Genomic DNA, 18,784 nt, shown 5'->3' on the forward strand with positions numbered 1-18,784 from the left:
TTCGACTTGAAAAACGTGAACCTGCAATCTCATTTAAACAGTTATAGTCAATGAAAGACTGTTGCTAAGCAACAGGAAACTATCAACAATGACAAAAAAAATTTCTTATGATGGCACACAGAAGTTAAGTTTTTTTATTCTGTAGGTGGAATGCATAAAGTCAAAATAGCTATAGAAACAGCACAATTATTAGGTTTTTCTCTCAGCTGTGTTGGTAAATTACTAGGAAAAGACTCTGACTAAAATAACACTGTAATTGCTTTCAGGACTTCATTCATTTAAATGGCCTTCCATATTTAGAAACATCAGCATGTTGCTGGACAAAAAATCTTATAGCACAAGAACAGGCTGCTTATTTGGAATCTTCTCATAAACACATAGAACTAACAACACTTGAACTCAGTTAAAGTATAATCAAGGATGTAAATATTAATTATAGTTTAGGCTAGGCTGTATCAGTAAGTAGCACACAGACAACATGTTTCTAGCTGGTGTGGACGTTGTATAAGCAAACGTATACCATAATGTTGTTTAATTCTAAAATCTAAATATATAATTTAACAACAAAATCCTATAAGCATCGATACAGATATGTGAAAGTAAGGAGACATTTATATAAGATTTATGGAGTTTTGTAATAAGTAGGTTTTCAGAACAAAAGAGTACATATTTAGCTGAACATCATACTTTTTGAGAGAAGTAAAAAAAAAAGAATGACATGTTTGGAGACATTACACAAGCCAAAACAGAAACACATACAAATATTTTGATAATACATATCATATGGATTGTGGTAGTTCCTTCTATTCTTAATTGGTCTCATACTGCTATGCTACAAAACAAGAACATATAAGAATAAAATGCTTTAGAACATGCTGTAATAGGAAAATAATACATTTCAGATATTAGAGCAGATTAGTGATTAATTTTTCAATAAGACCCCAGCCCATTAAGGTTACTATACTATACTATACTATACTATACTATACTATACTATACTATACTATACTATACTATATTGTGCTATATCATATTTAATATGCTGCACTATACTATTCTATGCTACACTATACTGTACTATACTACTATACTATACTATACTATACTATACTATACTATACTACACTTACAATATTTTACTATATTGTGCTATACTATATTCAGTATTCTGCACTATACTATATTATGCTACACTATACTGTACTATACTACTATACTATACAATACTATACTGTTACTCTATACTACTATACTATGCTACACTATACTATACTTACTATATTTGACTATATTGTGCTATACTGTATTTAATATGCAGCCCTATTCTATACCATGCTAGACTATACTGTACTATACTACTATACTACACAATATAGTAAAATATTGTAAGTATTGTATAGTATAGCAGTATAGTGTAGTGTAGTATAATATAGTAGTATAGTAAAGAATAGTGTTACAGTATAGTACAGCATATTAAATATAGTATAGCACAATGTAGTCAAATATAGTTAGTATAGTGTAGAATAGTATAGTATAGTGCAGCATATTAAATATAGTATCGCACAATATAGTAAAATATAGTAAGTATAGTATAGTGTAACATAGTATAGTATTGTATAGTATAGTAGTATAGTGTACATACTATACTATGCAATACTATTCTATGCTACACAATACAATACTAGTGTACTATGCTATACTTACTATATTTTACTATATTGTGCTATACTATACTTAATATATTGTGCTATACTATACTTGATATGCTACACTATACTTTAATATACTACTATATTAGATGATACCATTTTACTATATGTGCTATACTATAGTTACTATATTGTACTACATTATACTTACTATTCTGTATTCTTGCTGGACAATATTTTGTACATAAAGTCTAAAATAGATTTGTTTGAATTATTTGTAAAGTGCTAAAAATATATTTATTTATTCAAAAATGTAGCTCTCTTGTGTTATAATTATATCTTTGTTTTTCTTTTAAGGTCCGTCTAGACAGAGTCCTCTTCTTATTACACTAAGTGGGAACTACTCCTCCCCACTGAGCATCACCAGCTCTTCCAACAAAGTCTACCTGCACTGGTCGTTTGATCACACCTCCAGTCACAAAGGCTTTCGAATCCGCTACTCAGGTGAGCTACAGAACGACGCTGATTCTCAGTGCTGATGCACATATTCTTTTTCAATCCCCTCAGATTCGAGATGTAGTGGCTGGTACTGGTGACACCTGCTGCATTCTGTATGATGTATTGTTGTGTAAATATTTAAAGCGTTTCCGTATGCTTCTTATCATCAGAAGGCTGATGATTATCAGTTTCAGAAGGATGACTAATCATCTGCTGCTCTCACACAGTGGGACCAGTTCTCTCCTGCTGAAAGCATCTTTAGTTTTCCTTGCTCTTTTCATGCTTGATGGAGTTCTGATAGCCAGATCAGTGGCAGGCTGAGTTAGTGGCACTAGCATACAGGTTTGAATTCTCAATATGGACCACCCTGCTAGAGTACCTTGGGAAGAAAACAGATGGCAAGCCAGATTCTAAATATTCTACTGTTTGTTTTAATGATCCATCTTTTATCTCTACAGGCTGGCTATCAGTTGTAGCAAGTTTCTAAACTCCTTCTAACTCATTATGCTTCTTTTTATTCCTTTTTCACACCCATACTTCCAGTCATTCTTGTGCATTAACACATTGTGGTGAGTGACTGACCCTGATTAGTGTGCACGCTTTTTCCTAAGGTGTTGAGAGGAACAGCGAAAATAGGGAGGGAGATTGATCTAAATCTTGATAGATTTTGCTACCAACAAGGGGGAAAAAAGGCATGAAGGTGACATTGAGATTTGTATTCATTTTGATTTCATTGAACGCAAGGCCCAAGGCATTAGATTTTTGCTTGTGAAGGTATAAACCATGTATGGTTGTATAGGGAATGGAGAGGCTGAAGGCCACTTTTAGCCTTTACTTCCACTGTCAGAGCCCCTTTCAGCTACCGCTCTCAGTCCAGCACCATACTGAGTCATACAATTTTGCCACTCCATTGGAAGTTTTACTTAATGCCATACACTACAGTTGTAATTTCCCAAATTGGCCCCATTTCCAAGATCCTACTCATTGCTGCTAATGGATGAGTGGTTCACTTGAGACCTTTCCATTTTCTGTCTCATCAGGGCAGTTTGTTGGAGAGCAATTCCACTCATAAAACCTGAAGCGAATCCTACTGTTCCATAACTTTTTCTTTTGCTTTATTTTAAATTCTCAATTCTTATCTGTTGGAGTATCTAAAAGTTTTTGAATCCCAGGAGTAATAGATTAGCTCTGGGTGGGGAATTAGCATGTTTATAGCGATGTAAAATCATAGTAAAGATTAATAATGTACTAATGTACTAATATACTTTCTTTTTGTTTAGTATAATATTCTTATTTATCTGATTTGTAAGTCAAAGATTTTTTTTAATAATTCAGCTGCTGATCTAAAGGACATTGTTGAGTGAAATACTTTGAGCAAGTAAAAGATGGATGTCAAATTTGTAAATTTTTCCAACTGATTAAACCTTCAGGTATGTTCCCTTTAGCTTGTATGTATCTGTGTTTGTTATAGCGGCTTACTGCAGCACACCTAATTCTCCAGTGAATGGCTCAGTGCACAGCCAGACAGGCACCAAGCTGGGCAGTACATTGCGCTTCAACTGTGACCAGGGCTTCCGCTTGATTGGCCAAAGCAGTGCCACCTGCACCCGTACCCCACAAGGCATCTACCAGTGGAATGCTCCGGTTCCCCTGTGCCAAGGTGGGCTCAACCTATTCACCCAGGATTATTTAGTTCTGTCATCCACATTATTTCTTATTATATTTAGATCTTGTGTGTTTTGAATTTTCAGTCTGTATTTCTCTTTATTCGGCATTGGACTCTATTCAAAGTGTAGTTCTGTTCCCCGCATGCATTTCTTACGCTCGCCTGCTTATGCGTGAAGAAACAATCAAAGGGTATTTCACCTTAGATTGCTACTGTAGTGATTTAGAATAATAGATTTTGAGTGCACACCTGTCTTTCTCTGAGAAAAAGAGAATGATGTAAGGCAGGGAAAATGAGGCAGGAATGATTCTTCTTTGTCCCGCTTTACAACAGCAACAGCAAACAGCAGGTGCTTCGAATCTATATACAGGTGTAATCTCACATTTGGATTAAACTCATCCCTATCCAACTGCCTCAAACTCCTGCTTGTACTGAAAAAAAGATGCTTTATAACCATAGTGTGCACTATGTGTGTGTGTGTCTGCATATAATATACAAAACCCAAATACAGTACAGTTGAACACAATACAACTATATATTCATCTATATGTTTTTTTTACTATAAATTGTTCTATTATATATTTTTATATATCACTATTTATCTAACTGTATTATTTTGAAATTAACACTTGACATACAAATACGAGAACAATTATGACAAACAATACCTGGATCTGTGCTCACTCTGATTCTAAATGTTTAAAAAAAAAAAAAAGTTTGTTGTTTCTCAGGGTCTATAGCCCTTACAGTTAAGGCTAAATGTATAACGCAGTCCTCTAGAGAGACTCAGAATTTATCTAACATGCTTATGAACATGTTAATAATAATTAAATAATAAAATAAGAATAAAATAATAAAAAATGGTAATAATCGGGTTCAAGCCTGTGTCTGTTTGGAGGTTTGTGCATGTACTTTACATGCCCATGTGTGTTTCCTCCTAGGTTCTTTAGTTTCCTTAGATCAAGGGTGCACTCTTTTAAAGCATGCGAGCTACTTATAAAAAGTCAAAATGATCTACCTACTATAAAACGGCATATATTTTTTATGTCATTGAATCTACCCACACTACCTTTGTGATCGACCGGTAGATCGCGATCGATTTATTGGGCACCCCTGCCTAAGAGGACATGCAAGTAGGTAGTAGCTATTATAACCTATCCTCAGTGTGAATAAGTGTGAATGGGGCCATAAGTACTGCCTTGTTATAGACCGCTGTCCCATTCCGGATATATTCCCACTTAGTGTTAGTAGATAGGTTCCTATTACACCATAAGCCTGGGTAGTGTTAAATTCTTACTGAAGATGAAGTCAGGGTATTCAAATCAGTTTATTCATTGTTTAATTTATATCTACAGGCAATTCAAAATATACAGGGATTACTCAGCGAGTCATTCAGCCAACAACGTCACATCTTATTTTTATAAACATTATGCATACAATATCTTTTAAAGATTTTTAAAACTCAATAGATCAAAGCCGTTTGTCCGACAAGTGCAGAGTACTTTGTTATTTGCTAATAACACCGCACAGCCCATTATAAACTCAGCTGTCTACATTCTGATGTTATTAGAGTTGTCTATTCACTTTGTCATCTTTGATCATCCGCAGCATGTAGTGCAACCATAATTGCTAGTGGAGACTGTATTAATGTCTATCTGTCTGTCTGTCTGTTTCTCTCTCTCTCTGTCACACACAGTGGTATCATGTGGAATGCCCATGGCTCCAGTGAATGGCAGTGTGGTTGGTCAGGATTTCACTCTCGGTTCAAGGGTGACATTCAAATGTAACCCAGGCTTCCGGCTGGCTAACACCTTACCTGTATCAACTGTTTGTCAAGAGTCAGGAAGGTGGAGTCCCATAGAAACACCACCCCGCTGCATACGTAAGCTAACAACTGATAAAATATCTAAAGTTTCCTATCAAGGCTATATTTAACGCCTTAAAGCCCGAGAAAGAAGTCATTTATATTTTACAAGCTAGTGCATCCACTGACAGATGTTTTAAAGTAAAGTTTGATGCGTGCCCCCCAGCTGTCACCTGCCCTGACATCGGCCACTCGGCGGTAGAACACGGGAGATGGAGGCTTATCTATGGCATGCAGAATCAGTATGAGGCCATGATGATGCTCACCTGTGACCCCGGGTACTTCTACAAGGGTCAAAGGGTCATTCGTTGCCAGGCCAACAGCACCTGGGATTACCCTGAACCCAGACCTGCATGTGAAAGTGAGCACTTTTATTCTGTTTGGTTTGTGGCTGAGTAAAGTGCAGGCCGTATAGATAATACTGTATAATGGTAATGATAAAAGTAGTTCAAAACCTAACCTGACTTTAACAATCTCAGAGATACAATTTTTTCTGGAGATCGATTTGTATAGAGTGCATAAATATTAAAAATGTTGCTTTCTAGAATCAAAGTATATCGAAAAAGGTACAATTACTTTGTTGAAGACACTTTGTCCTGCATCCTTGGATCTGTTAATGGAAGACAACACCTGTTCATCTTCCTCTAGTTATCTCCTGTGGAGATCTTGGAACCCCACCGAATGGAAATAAGATTGGTACACTGACTGTATTCGGAGCCACGGCTATTTTCTCCTGTAACACTGGTTACACTCTGGTGGGCTCCAGGGTGAGAGAATGCATGGCCAATGGCTTGTGGAGTGGATCGGAAGTCCAGTGTCTTGGTAAGGCCACGATGCTTTTTCAAGCAGCCGTTTAGCTTTGAAACGAGTTCATTTTTGTGGCTGTCAGAGCGATCTCTTTTTTTAATGTCTTTATGCACTTGTTTTTTTCTCCTCAGCTGGGCACTGTGGCTCTCCTGACCCTATAGTAAATGGGCAGATAATTGGAGAGAACTATAATTACAGGGGCAGCGTGGTTTACCAGTGTAACCCTGGGTTCAGACTTATTGGAGTTTCCGTGCGCATATGTGAGCAAGATCACCGCTGGTCTGGGAAACCACCTGTTTGTGTCCGTAAGTACTGCTTTAATAAAACACTTGATCTATAAATCACAGGTGCAATAAAATATTTTAACAGCAGTGTCTGTATATCAATTTTGTATAAATAAAATGACAGCAAAAGCCAAGTGACTTGACTCTATTGTCCATACAGTCAATACATAAAAAGACTTGCAAAGCTTTTCAATATGTACTGCAAGCAAAGGAACATACATACACTGTATTGCCAAAAGTTTGTGAACACCTGGTCATAAGTATGGTATGTGCTTTTTGAGCATTGTATTCCACATTTGTAGTCTCAATTTGAGCCACAAGGGTTTTAGTAAAGTCAGGTACTGATGTAGCTGGGGTGCAGTCAGTGTTTCAGATCATCCCAAAGGTGTTCAGTAAGGTTGAGATCAGAGCTCTATAGCAGGCCACTCATTATCATAAAGTGTATCTTCATGGAGCTCGCTTTGTGCACAGGGGCACTGCCATGCCCAGGATTGGGTTTCCAAGAACATGTGAATGCAACGTTTTATTATACTGCAGCCAAAGACATCCTATACAATTGTGTAATTCCAGCTTTGTGGTAACAGTTTGGAGAAGAATCACATATGGCAGGAAAGGTCACGTGTCCCAATACTTTTGTCCATTTAGTGTATATCCACTTTGAAGGAAACTTCAAAGCTCCTAAAAAATACATTGTTTTTTATTGCTATTATTAATAATATTAATAGTAGTAGTAGTATTACAAATAGTAGTAATAATAACCCTCTGTCTTTATTCTGGTGTTTTCTAGCTATCACATGTGGACATCCAGGAAATCCTGCCAATGGTCTGACCCAGGGAGCACACTTCAACCTCAATGACATTGTTCGCTTTGCCTGCAATACCGGTTATGTCTTACAGGGGGCCATTAAGTCTCATTGCCAACCCAATGGACAGTGGAGCAACTCCTTGCCCAGATGTAGAAGTGAGTACAATAAAGTGATTTAAGTCCTATTTTAGGTCTTAGCTCATTATTTTCTCATCCATTTTAAAGCGTATCATCTAGTGCTGCTATGAAACATTCATAAACTATAGCACATCTGGGATGAAGTAAGTTTGGATCAGCCAGTGACTTTTGGGAGTACAAGAGGTTTCCTTTTTGCTGTACATGGTTCTTAAGGACTCTAAGAATAGTTAAGAACTCTCACTTTTTGGATCTTTGCTGAGAGGTAATCCATATTTTGTATGTTCTTATCTCCTCCATGGTTTCTTTTAATGTTGAAAGAACCTTTAGGCTGCCATAAGAAAACTTTGCATGGCACAATGTAGTGTAGCATAACAGCTCTAGTGTTCCTCTTGTTCTCAATGCATTTGTCTGGGTTTCCTCTGGGTTTTTTTGTTTCGTACTACTGTCGAAAAGCATGCAGATGCAGTGAAACTGTACATGTAAGAACACTGTGCAGGTTTTTTTTTGTTGTTTAGTAACATAGAGTCTGAGTCTTATATCTGTATTACTCCAGAACTACATTGGGATTATTGTTCTTATTGGTGCTTCAATATAGAGCTGCTTGCTCAAAGGTGTGTTTTGTGTGACAAGAAAAACGCTTGAGTGTGTCGGTCTGTAAACACAAACATTAAAAAGAATTGAATCTTATCTAATGTTGCCAGCATTGCAGAGGGAGATTTCGGGCTTGTTTCACCAGGATACATTTAGAGTAGCCAGTTTTCTTCAGAGCAGAACTTGGCTGAGGGCATGTGGAGTTAAAAGTTGTCTGATATCAAGTCAAGTTTATTTCTATAGCGCTTTTCACAATGGACATTGTCTCAAAGCAGCTTTACAGAATTTAACGGTTAAGGTGAATGATGTGTATTTATCCCTGATGAGCAGCCATGGTGACTGAGGCAAGGAAAAACTTCCTTAGATGTTATGAGGAAGAAACCTTGAGAGGAACTCGATTCAGAAAGGGAACCCATCCTTATTTGGGTGATATCAAGAGTGTGATTATAAATCTTTAAACAATACAGAACACTGGAGAGTGAGAATTAACATGAGCACTAGAATGTAAGATTATGAGTAATGTCCTTTTTACATTATTATAGAGTCATTTGAGATTAAGAAACAATTTCAAATGACTGTATAATACTATAAAAAGGACATTACAAATACAATGTCTATATTTTCTGCTATACTGGTCCAGTTAAGTGTATTGTTTCAAAGAATAGCATATGAATAGCACTAAGGACTTAAATACAGCAGCTTCTGGCATGTAGGCTTTTGACCTGCTGATTCAAGCAAACAGCTTAAACTCATTAATACCACATATTTTGCTTATGTTTTCCTTTAAAAGAGAAGGACCCTTCTTTTTTAAAAGGCATAAATTGACAAAGTCATGTTCAAAATGACCTGACTGGAGAAGTATGGCATAAGTGTAAGTCCCCAGTGGTGCAACAGTCATGGCTCAGAGACATGTTATGCATAAGCAAACAAATGAGAGTTTTTGTCCATGAAATATAATGAACAGATCCTCGAGACACTAAAGACACTAAATATGTTGAGGCTTGTAATTTCAAAAGTCATGCAGTGCTATGAGCTGGGCCAGTCTGAGGTGAACTATTAAAGACTTGCACATGTCTTTGTCTCTGTGCACATACCAAAGTGATACTGTTGATAGTGCTGTATTGTAGAAAGGGCAAGAAGAGCAAAATCTATCTATCTATCTATCTATCTATCTATCTATCTATCTATCTGTCTGTCTGTCTGTCTGTCTGTCTGTCTGTCTGTCTGTCTGTCTGTCTGTCTGTCTGTCTGTCTGTCTATCTATCTATCTATCTATCTATCTATCTATCTATCTATCTATCTATCTATCTATCTGTCTATCTGTCTATCTGTCTATCTATGTCTGTCTGTCTGTCCGTCCGTCCGTCTGTCTGTTCATGTATTTCTCCATCTGTCTGTGTATAAGTCTGTCTGTCTTTCTGTTCATCTATCTGTCTGAGTTTCTGTCTCTCGCTTGCTGCCTGTCTGTCTGTCAGTCCATTCATCTATTCCTCCATCTGTTTGGCTCTCTGTCTGGCTTTCTATCTATCTGTACCTGTCTATATTTGGTTAAAGCAGCAGGCTGAATCACAGTGGCAGATCAGAGATGGGCCGTATCCTAATGCTGACAACCGAGAGACACTGAGCCACAGCCACTGACGGCTCCTGACATATTAAATGATTTGACCTATCAAAGATGAGGAGTGGTGCTTTCAGTGAGGCAACTTTAGAAATCTGAAGACTTAACAGAAAAACAGACATCATCTTTCAAGTTTTTTTTTATTTTTTTTATTCTGTTTAGTTTCAGAGAAAAGGATTTAGAAATATTTGTATGTTAAAATGGATGTTATATAACTAGGTAAAAAAAACAATTACCCTGGTTATAATACCTACACTGTCATAAGACCACAGTTTGAGCCTGGGTGATGTGACGGGAAGGTGTTGACAGATAAAAAAAAATACAGATGTATAAGAGGATTACCACCTTCACTGTTTATTTCGTCAGGTTTATCCTTTTAATTATAAGCTTAAGTTGTGTTTCCTCTTTCTTCTCATGATCCCATTCAGTGTGAATGTGCATGTGTGTTTACTCTTGCTGAGGGAACTTAAAGTGGTTTGGTGTTCTGTACCCATCTCTCTTCCATCATGTTCTGTCATTAGCACTGAGAGCAGCAGAATCACAGCTAATGGGTGAAGAGGTGCTTGCCTAGAAAGGCACAAGCTGTGAGCTGCATCAATAATTCAGAAAGCCCCTCATAGCCCTGCTAATCAGCACCAATTTGTGTCAGCCCAAGCCACTGCCATCTTCAAAATGGCCTCTTAAAACCACACTGATAAGTCTACAGCCACGCTGGGAAAAAAAATGATCCATCTCTCTCAAATGGCCAGTGGCCAGAGGCTAAAACGATTCTAATATCCAATTGTGCTCAGGAAGAGATAAATTGGATGTCTTTTAACACTTAATTGTCATTCTCTCTTTCCTTTTCTCTCTAATTCCATCTCTGGTGCCAATATAAACCTTGATCAGCATAAGCTAATGGAAAATGTGAGCACATTTCCATTTGTGCATTTATCACATTTTGAAATTGCAAGGGACCAAACTCTAGGTTAAGAACATACTTTTTAAAATAACGATGCTATTCAGAATTTGGTCTCTTCTTCAGAAAATGACTCATAAAAAAACATGATTCGATGTGTGTCAACTAGGGACAAGGATGATTTGAAAAGGAAAGGTAACCTCTGAATTTCTTTTGTTTGCCATATTTACTACATTAGTTCACTACATTGATAATAAATTGCTTGTGCTCTGTCATCTTCACTGTTTTCAAAGAGCTTTGTGGGTTTTTAATGTTGTTGGATATTTTGAAATTTCCTTATTTTGAGACCGTTGCCTCTCCAGGTTTCTTTCTCATATTGTCTCAGGGAGTCTTGCTACACTTGCCTCTAGCTTGCTCAATAGTAATACATTTATAGGGGTAAATATAATTAAATATTGTTTTTTTTGTTGAAAACACTCGCAATAAAAATTTCTAATGTGGTTTGGAGGTCCGGTTACCGCACACTATTCCTACTACAGTTTTATTTACTATTTTTACATACATGTATATGTATTTTAGCATTGTGTCATTTTTACACAAAGGAATAACAGTAGATAAAGCCATCATACCAATTTCCAGATTTGTATCTGGGAAATGCTGCTGTAATCATAAAGACTGTCTGGCATTCATTCCAGTATTTTTGATTACAGAGTATGCCCATACAGAAAAATCATTCCCATGCATGTGAGTTTTTCATTGCCACTTTTGCCTCTGGCTGGCAAGAGACCTTAATTCACATTCGGATTTTACAAAACAAATAAAAGTAAAGGGGGGGAGTGGTGGCTCCAGCGGTTAAGGCGCTGGGTTGCCGATCGGAAGGTCTGGGGTTCGAGCCCCGGTATCGCCAAGCTGCCACTCTTGGGCCCTTGAGCAAGGTCCTTAACCCTCTATGCTCCGGGGGTCCCTTACGAGGGAAATATCAAGGTCCGTGACGTCGGAGTGACGTGGGGCCGCCTTCCCGTGGGCTCACCACCTGCAGGAGGGACCGTAAGGGACGGTGCTGTGAGTATTGGGCAGCAGTCGAAGGCGGGGGCCTGCTTAGACTGCTGCCCCCGCGACCCGAATTACGGATAAGCGGGAGAAAATGAATGAATGAATGAATGAATAAAAGTAAATTAAAATCAATTGAATGAGTGTGAATATGTTACCTTTTGTTGTGGGTGAAAAGAAAAGAAATGTGTCTCTTTCTCACCTATAAAACAAATTTTGGTGTTTGTTTATTTTTTATGAAGGTTTGTACGAGTGGCGTTCAGGTCAAAACAAGACTTTTAATGTTACCGGTATAAAACACGAAGTAGTAAGTGGCAAGTGTGTCCTATTACTGATAGGCGGCGCACATATCGAGGTACAGTATAGAGACCGTTAATCTAGACGGCAGACAACAGTATTAGTGCTGCATGGAACAGCGTGTGGCGATAAAGTTTCTTTATAATGAAAGTGTAGAAAATTCACGGATATCTACAGAAGAATTCAAGCACAGCGCGGGAATGAGGCGCATAGCCGCAGTAAGATATTTGAATGGTGTAAACGCTTTAAAGATCTCCGTATGTCCACCAGTTATGATCCCAGTTGTGGTGGTTCCCTGCCCACAGCAGCCATTCCAGTGCGTGAAATGCCTGATACTGGATAAGCGCCACATAACCCGTTGTGAAACTGCACAAGAGACAAAGTGCACTGATGACAAAGGGAAGCAAGATGTCCTAGGATGTTAGGACGTAGTTACAAATCTTTCAATGCTGGATAAGTGTATACTGTAATTTCCGGACTTTTAAGCGCACCCATATATAAGCCGCACCCACTGAATTTGACAAAGATTTTTATTTTGAACATAAATAAGCTGTCTACACTGAAACTAATAAACTTCACACAGGCTTTAACGAAAGACAGTGTCTGTTACACGGTGTAACGGGTGAAATATGTTGTGGCTCCTTTAAGAGCAGAGCAGTATTTTGAGAATAGCCTGCCGCCGCATTTTTTCCGCTATTACTGCATGTGTGCAAGACCAAGGAATATGTCCTTATTATTTTCTGATGCTCATTTCTAAGTTTCTTTGACTAACCCGTAACCCGTGACTTTAAAAAATAAAAAAGCACGAGTTTTGGAAACCTGTCTGTGCTTATATGATTTCTGTTGCAACTGGAGTTAGCGAGCTCTCCCTTAACCCAGACTCAACGCGTTACAACGGCTTGTATCTAAACAATAGCCTACCAAGAAAGTCATTGTTCACTGTCGTTCTCCTTCCTTTCACAACTATTTCTCTCGGGAGTTTATCTTTTGGCATCGTCGTGCGTTTAAAAAAAAAATTTTTTTTTCTCCCGATACCGTGCAGCTCAGAACACAGGTGAGGTCCGTTTTTTTGTTTCCACTCGGAAATTTAATTGGTCTAATGTTATGTCGCTCAGTTTTATGGCTTGAAGTTTGTGAAACCGGGAAAAACCCAGGAAAAATTCATAAATAAGCCGCTTCGTTGTTTAAGCCGCGGGGTTCAAAACATGGGAAAAAAGTAGCGGCTTATAGTCCGGTAAATACGGTAAATATTTACAAATAAATTCAGTTTCCATTTCTTGAAATTACTTCTATTTTATAAAATCCAAAGGCCCAGTTTGACTTTAACGCCCCTCCTTTAATACAGCAGTTATTCTCCGCCCAGGGTAGGTCACATTATTACTTTTATTTGTTTCGGTCATCACAATCACATACATTCAAGTGTCTAAGGTCTGAAGCATAAAATGTCGTCGGGACTAAGCTGCTACATTCAGGCAAAGTTCATTCGGTGTTAACCAGTTGGCCCTGATTAATATAAAGTAGTGGAAATGCATTATGACAAAGGGAAGCATAATATCCAGAAATCTTCCAGTCAGCTGAATAAGCTTACGAATACAGTATACGAGTCAGGTTTATTGAGGTATGTGCAAATTCACTTAGACATCCTACATTTATTTCATTGCGTATGTTCATGGCACAACCTGTCATTTTCGCGTGAATTATCCACCGAGCGACTTAATGGAAATAAATATCCCTACCCCTGCATCGCATCTCATGATTTGTAGTTTTCCGCATTAGCCGAACTCGTGAAAGTAGCTAAAAGTAGTAAACAAATCACCAGACTGTCAGACGAGGGAGAGTGGAGCAGGTGCTGCCCTGTAGAACCCCAGTAAGCTGGTTACCTGCTCAGCAGAAGGGCATATTCCTATTAAAGGGCCCCATCTGTCTCTACTCTCACACGTCTGCATCATCATGTCAGTGCAGGAGAAATGACGCGAGTGCCCCCTCGCCCGTGCGCGAGTGCAGGACGAATGGCTTGTTGATGATAGCTGTCATGCATTTTAATGGCAGCTGCACTGCCGGAGCTTGTTTTTTCTCCCTTCTCTTCTCCACAGTGTCAGCCTCTTATGCCAGAATGATTATGACATGGTATACAATGCCATCTGATATGGCGCAGTTGGTATCAGAAAGTGGGGGCTTTTGGGGCTGGTGGGTGCACAGGGCACGATTGATTAGGGAGAAACATATAGCTAATTTCTGCCTCTATTTCTTTATTTTACTCAAGTACTGTACACTCGTCTTACTTACAATCTCTCCTCATTTTGCCTCATTTTCTCTCTTGTGCTCACATATGCGTATATGAGTTTACTTCATCATGCACAATCTTACACTAATTCTTATTACTATCAATATCCTCTTAGCATGTGGTGTAATTCAAATTAATCTTCTTTTTTTCTCCATCATATTCCTTTTTTTTTTCCCCTCAGTTGTGAACTGCACAGAGCCTGGGCATGTGGAGAACAGCGTGAGACAGGTCTTGCCCAGCGGGCCTCACCGCTACAGCTTCCAGACTACAGTTTCTTACACATGCAATCCAGGATACTACCTGCTGGGCACTAGTACTCTGACATGCCAGGGTGATGGCACCTGGGATCAATCGCTACCCAAGTGTCTCTGTGAGCTTCTAGCATATGTTTTCGCAGCATAACATTTTTTTGAACCACAATTACTCTATAACTAGCATGAGCAAAATTATATTTATAAAGAATTCATTGTATATTTGATAAGTCTTGAAAAATGATTGGTGGAGGTTGTAGCTTAGTGGTTAAGGGATTGCACTTTGGAGCCAAAAGTCATGAGTTGAAATCAGATCCAAAACCAGTTGCCACTCCTGAGGCCCTGAGTCAGGTCTTTAACCTCATAGCTGCTCAGCTGTATGAATGAGGTATAAAATTCATTCTGCATAAGTGAAAGATAATTACTTGAATGTAAATGTTAATATTTGTACAGAGGGACATTTAAGACTAATGAACCATCAAACAACCATTAAGAGACTGACAGTAAAAGTGTTTTCTAAGTATAAAGTGTGCAAGCACCTTTAGACCTGGAATTCCAGGGAATCTCTGAATGATATTGTGGACACTTAGTGTAAGAAAAGCTTACAGTGTCTGATTGTCCCTTTGGAGTAACAGTCAACAAACCATAGATAAATGAAGTGCTCGGGATGGGCTATAGTTCTTTAGTAGATCATGAATATATTCTAAACTGAAACCATTCAATGCTTTAAACATCATTAAACATGACATTGTAGTCAATGTATAATCCAAAAGAAGGCTATTTAAGAGGCATAATAATGACGTAATGTGATCATTCTTTTCTTTTGCACAGATGCATGCTCATGCATTCTGAAAGATATACAAATTTACAGTCAGACTTAGAGTTCAAAATTGTGCCAGATTGTCCTCCCATGCCCGCATTCATCTTATGAGATCAGGTTGACGCTACAACCGCACCAGACTTTTTTATTTTTGTAATGCTATGATGTGATACCAGTATGCACCAGCTCTGACATTTGTTTGAAACAAAATTCATCCTCTTTCTATGTTTTTCTCCCACATGCCTGTGCTGCAGTGGTGCTGTGTGATCATCCCAGCATGCCCCCATACACACAGATCTCGGGAGAGAGGAGAACGTTGGGCTCAGTGATCCGCCACAGCTGCATGGGCCAGCGCTCCATTGTAGGCAACACCACTCGAGTGTGCCAGCTGAACGGCCAGTGGAGCGGCTCACCTCCACATTGTACTGGTAACTTGTTATGGCTTTTTAATCAATACTACAATTTTCTAACATTTTCGATTTTTAATTTCTTAATATGATTTAAAGTTCAGGAGTTTCAAAAGCCCAGGGAATTGTCTGCAAAAGATGAAAGAGAGAGAGAGCATGAATCAGTCGCCATGGTGCTCCGGTGGCCGAGCGCACCATCTCTCTATATCCTATTTTAATCTCCTCCTACCATCCTCTGCTACATGAACCCCCACACGCCTGTCAGCTTATGAGCTGTCCTTCTGCACTATAAAGCCATGGCCCCCACACGGCTCTCAGATATGCCACCACATAGCCTCATCCTGTGCACTAAAACCAGCCTGACAGGTTAATGTCACAATTCATGACATTCATATTTCTCAAAAATTGCAGCTTTGCCATTTTTTCGCTCCCAGGGATCGCGGTGGCCATTTTACTACGGAATTTCATTTTGCGTCTGAATAAATAGCGAATCTAAAGCGCGTGTTTGCCAATAAGGAAATGCAAACGACAGATGTCCATGAAATATTTACTCCATTTGCTCAATAGCATTTGCGGCTGTTTGTGAAGCAGAACCAGGTGGACAGATGAAGCATTCGTGAACATCTGTAAATGCCTCAGGAGAGGGCCGTTTATCTGATGAACAGATGAATAGAACGACATTTTTCTTTTTCTTGTCCGAAGTTTCTGTTATGCCGAATGAATCCTGGATTCATCTCTTATGATTTTTTTCACATCAGCATACCTTAGAATATTAAACCACTCATTGCACTCATTGGAGTCAGACCTGATCCAGAGCCTCCTACCCAGGCTGATTGAGGCCATGTCTACACTAATTCGAATGAATTTGAAAACGCTGTTTTCGTCCAAAAACCTTCTGTGTTCACACTATCGTTTTCAATCGTTTCCCAAAAGTTGCTTACCCACACTGAATGTCTGAAATCTCTCACTCTGTACTGAGCAAAATGTAAGACACTTCGAACTGCGTCATTTCTGCCTTGTGTTTATTTACCTTCTGACTCTTTAAAATGTTGTGGCAATGACTAAAAATGCGTTATCATTTTCAAATGTATCCACTTTGGAGATCGTTTTTTTAAAAAGCTACATTGTGGACGGAAGGCCAAAATAAAGAGAAAAATATGCATTTGCATTTGAAACTAAAACTTTATGGGATGGAGTTAGCTTTTTTATAAATGTATTATTATGTAGTGTATGTAGTTTATTTTTCTCCCCAAAATATGTCATTTAAACGCACTGGGGCAATAAAGCAACTGAAGAGGAATGAAAATGCAGTCTAAATGTCCACTGTAATCAACATCTTTTCCATAGTATACTGATCGATGCACATCTGCTGACTTTAAGTTGAATTCGCTGCTGTCGCTGTGAGATGTCTATAAGCTGTGTGTCAGCTAACACAAGTTAGAATTTTAGCTCATTACGTTGTTCATGTACAGAAGTAGTTTTCTTTCATTATGAGCTTAATAGGACACTACTTTCTATCTATCGTCTCTAGGTTACAGATGTAACCCTAGTTCCCAGAGGGAATGAGACGCTGCGTCGTAACGCAGGGGTGTTCCCAAAGCGTTACAACGCAGCTCAAAGTTCCCGAATGGAAAACGTCTCTAGGACTAGGCTTTGGGAACGCCCCTGCGTTACGGTGCAGTTTGAAGATCCTGAATGGGGAACTACATATATAGGGGGCAGTGCCTTGATTTCGTTTAGGATCTCAGACCTGACACGCTCCTCAAGTATAGCATCTGGTTATTTGTGCACGTATGTGTATTTAGATGTAATCACCTGTAAGTGTAATCAAATGTTTGTTGAATTGTGTGTCACATTGCAGGTGATTCAGGGGGTAGATGTGGAGATCCTGGTGTGCCAGTACACGGTATCCGTTTGGGAGAGCAGTTCTCAGTGGGCAGTGTGGTACGCTTCAGCTGTGAGCCTGGTTACGTGCTTCGTGGTTCTTTAGAGCGGACCTGCCTGACCAATGGCACATGGATAGGCATGCAGCCTGAGTGCCAGGGTAAGTGTGTATTCCTCAGGGCTGCATGTCTGGAAAACTCATCTGGCATTATACATGCTACTGTATGCAGGATTATATACCTTAATTATATATACCTCGAATTATACCTTAAGTCTTTTGAAGGTTAAATAAAGACTTATATTGATGAACTCGGAGTGTTTCACACTCCTGTTGTATGCTTTATGTTCTTGTGGCCCATTTCCCCCTGCAAAATGCAGACTGAGTTCCAATGCGTGTTATCGAAGCCCTTGTTTCCTGCAGAACTCTTTGTTTCTCCGTCCGTGATTATCTCTCTCTCCCCAAATTCATTCTGTTGTTGCATTGCCATTCCGCTCATGTCCCTCTGGGTAAAGTACTTGCCCAGAAAAAGGTGTCCGAAGAGCAGAAATATCCAAGTTAATTACCCATGGGGACACACCTACCAATTCTCTCACCTCTGTCTGCTTTAACTATGTCCTTTATTCCAAAGAATGTCAGAGGGCATCTCTTGAAAATTCATTATTTTTAAAAGTATCTTGCAAACTATATGCCTCACTGCTTCTTTACTTTTCAGTATTTCAAGGCTGTGTGTACACACAAATATGCAAGAGCATAGACATTGAGATGCATGTTTGTTGCTTTGTATTGATTTGACTCTCAGGCCATTTAAACCTCAGCAAAGTGCGAACATCTTACAATAATTTGCATCATGATCACGTTCGAAACGGACCAGCCGGTAACAACCGAAGTGTTTCATTTATATAGTATATCAAACATATTATATTGCTCTCTAAAGACCACCATGAGCTCAAGGAGATGCGCTCATATTTTGAA

The 18,784-nt window shown here is 38.8% G+C and overlaps 1 protein-coding gene across 3 annotated transcripts in view; it reads left to right on the forward strand.

Moving 5' to 3' along the window:
- csmd2 (CUB and Sushi multiple domains 2) overlaps window positions 1-18,784 on the forward strand; it is a 364,389-nt gene that overhangs the window by 319,830 nt on the left and 25,775 nt on the right. For all 3 annotated transcript variants that reach the window (XM_083523463.1, XM_083523464.1, XM_083523465.1), the window contains exons 48-57: window positions 2,007-2,153; window positions 3,619-3,807; window positions 5,510-5,695; window positions 5,844-6,038; window positions 6,326-6,499; window positions 6,616-6,789; window positions 7,556-7,729; window positions 14,631-14,819; window positions 15,775-15,948; window positions 17,789-17,971. In XM_083523463.1, the coding sequence (XP_083379589.1) occupies window positions 2,007-2,153; window positions 3,619-3,807; window positions 5,510-5,695; window positions 5,844-6,038; window positions 6,326-6,499; window positions 6,616-6,789; window positions 7,556-7,729; window positions 14,631-14,819; window positions 15,775-15,948; window positions 17,789-17,971 (1,785 nt within the window). The remainder of the gene's footprint in view (window positions 1-2,006; window positions 2,154-3,618; window positions 3,808-5,509; window positions 5,696-5,843; window positions 6,039-6,325; window positions 6,500-6,615; window positions 6,790-7,555; window positions 7,730-14,630; window positions 14,820-15,774; window positions 15,949-17,788; window positions 17,972-18,784) is intronic.

The sequence above is a fragment of the Silurus aristotelis genome (assembly GCF_946808225.1).
Source record: "Silurus aristotelis genome assembly, chromosome: 21".
NCBI lineage: Eukaryota > Metazoa > Chordata > Actinopteri > Siluriformes > Siluridae > Silurus > Silurus aristotelis.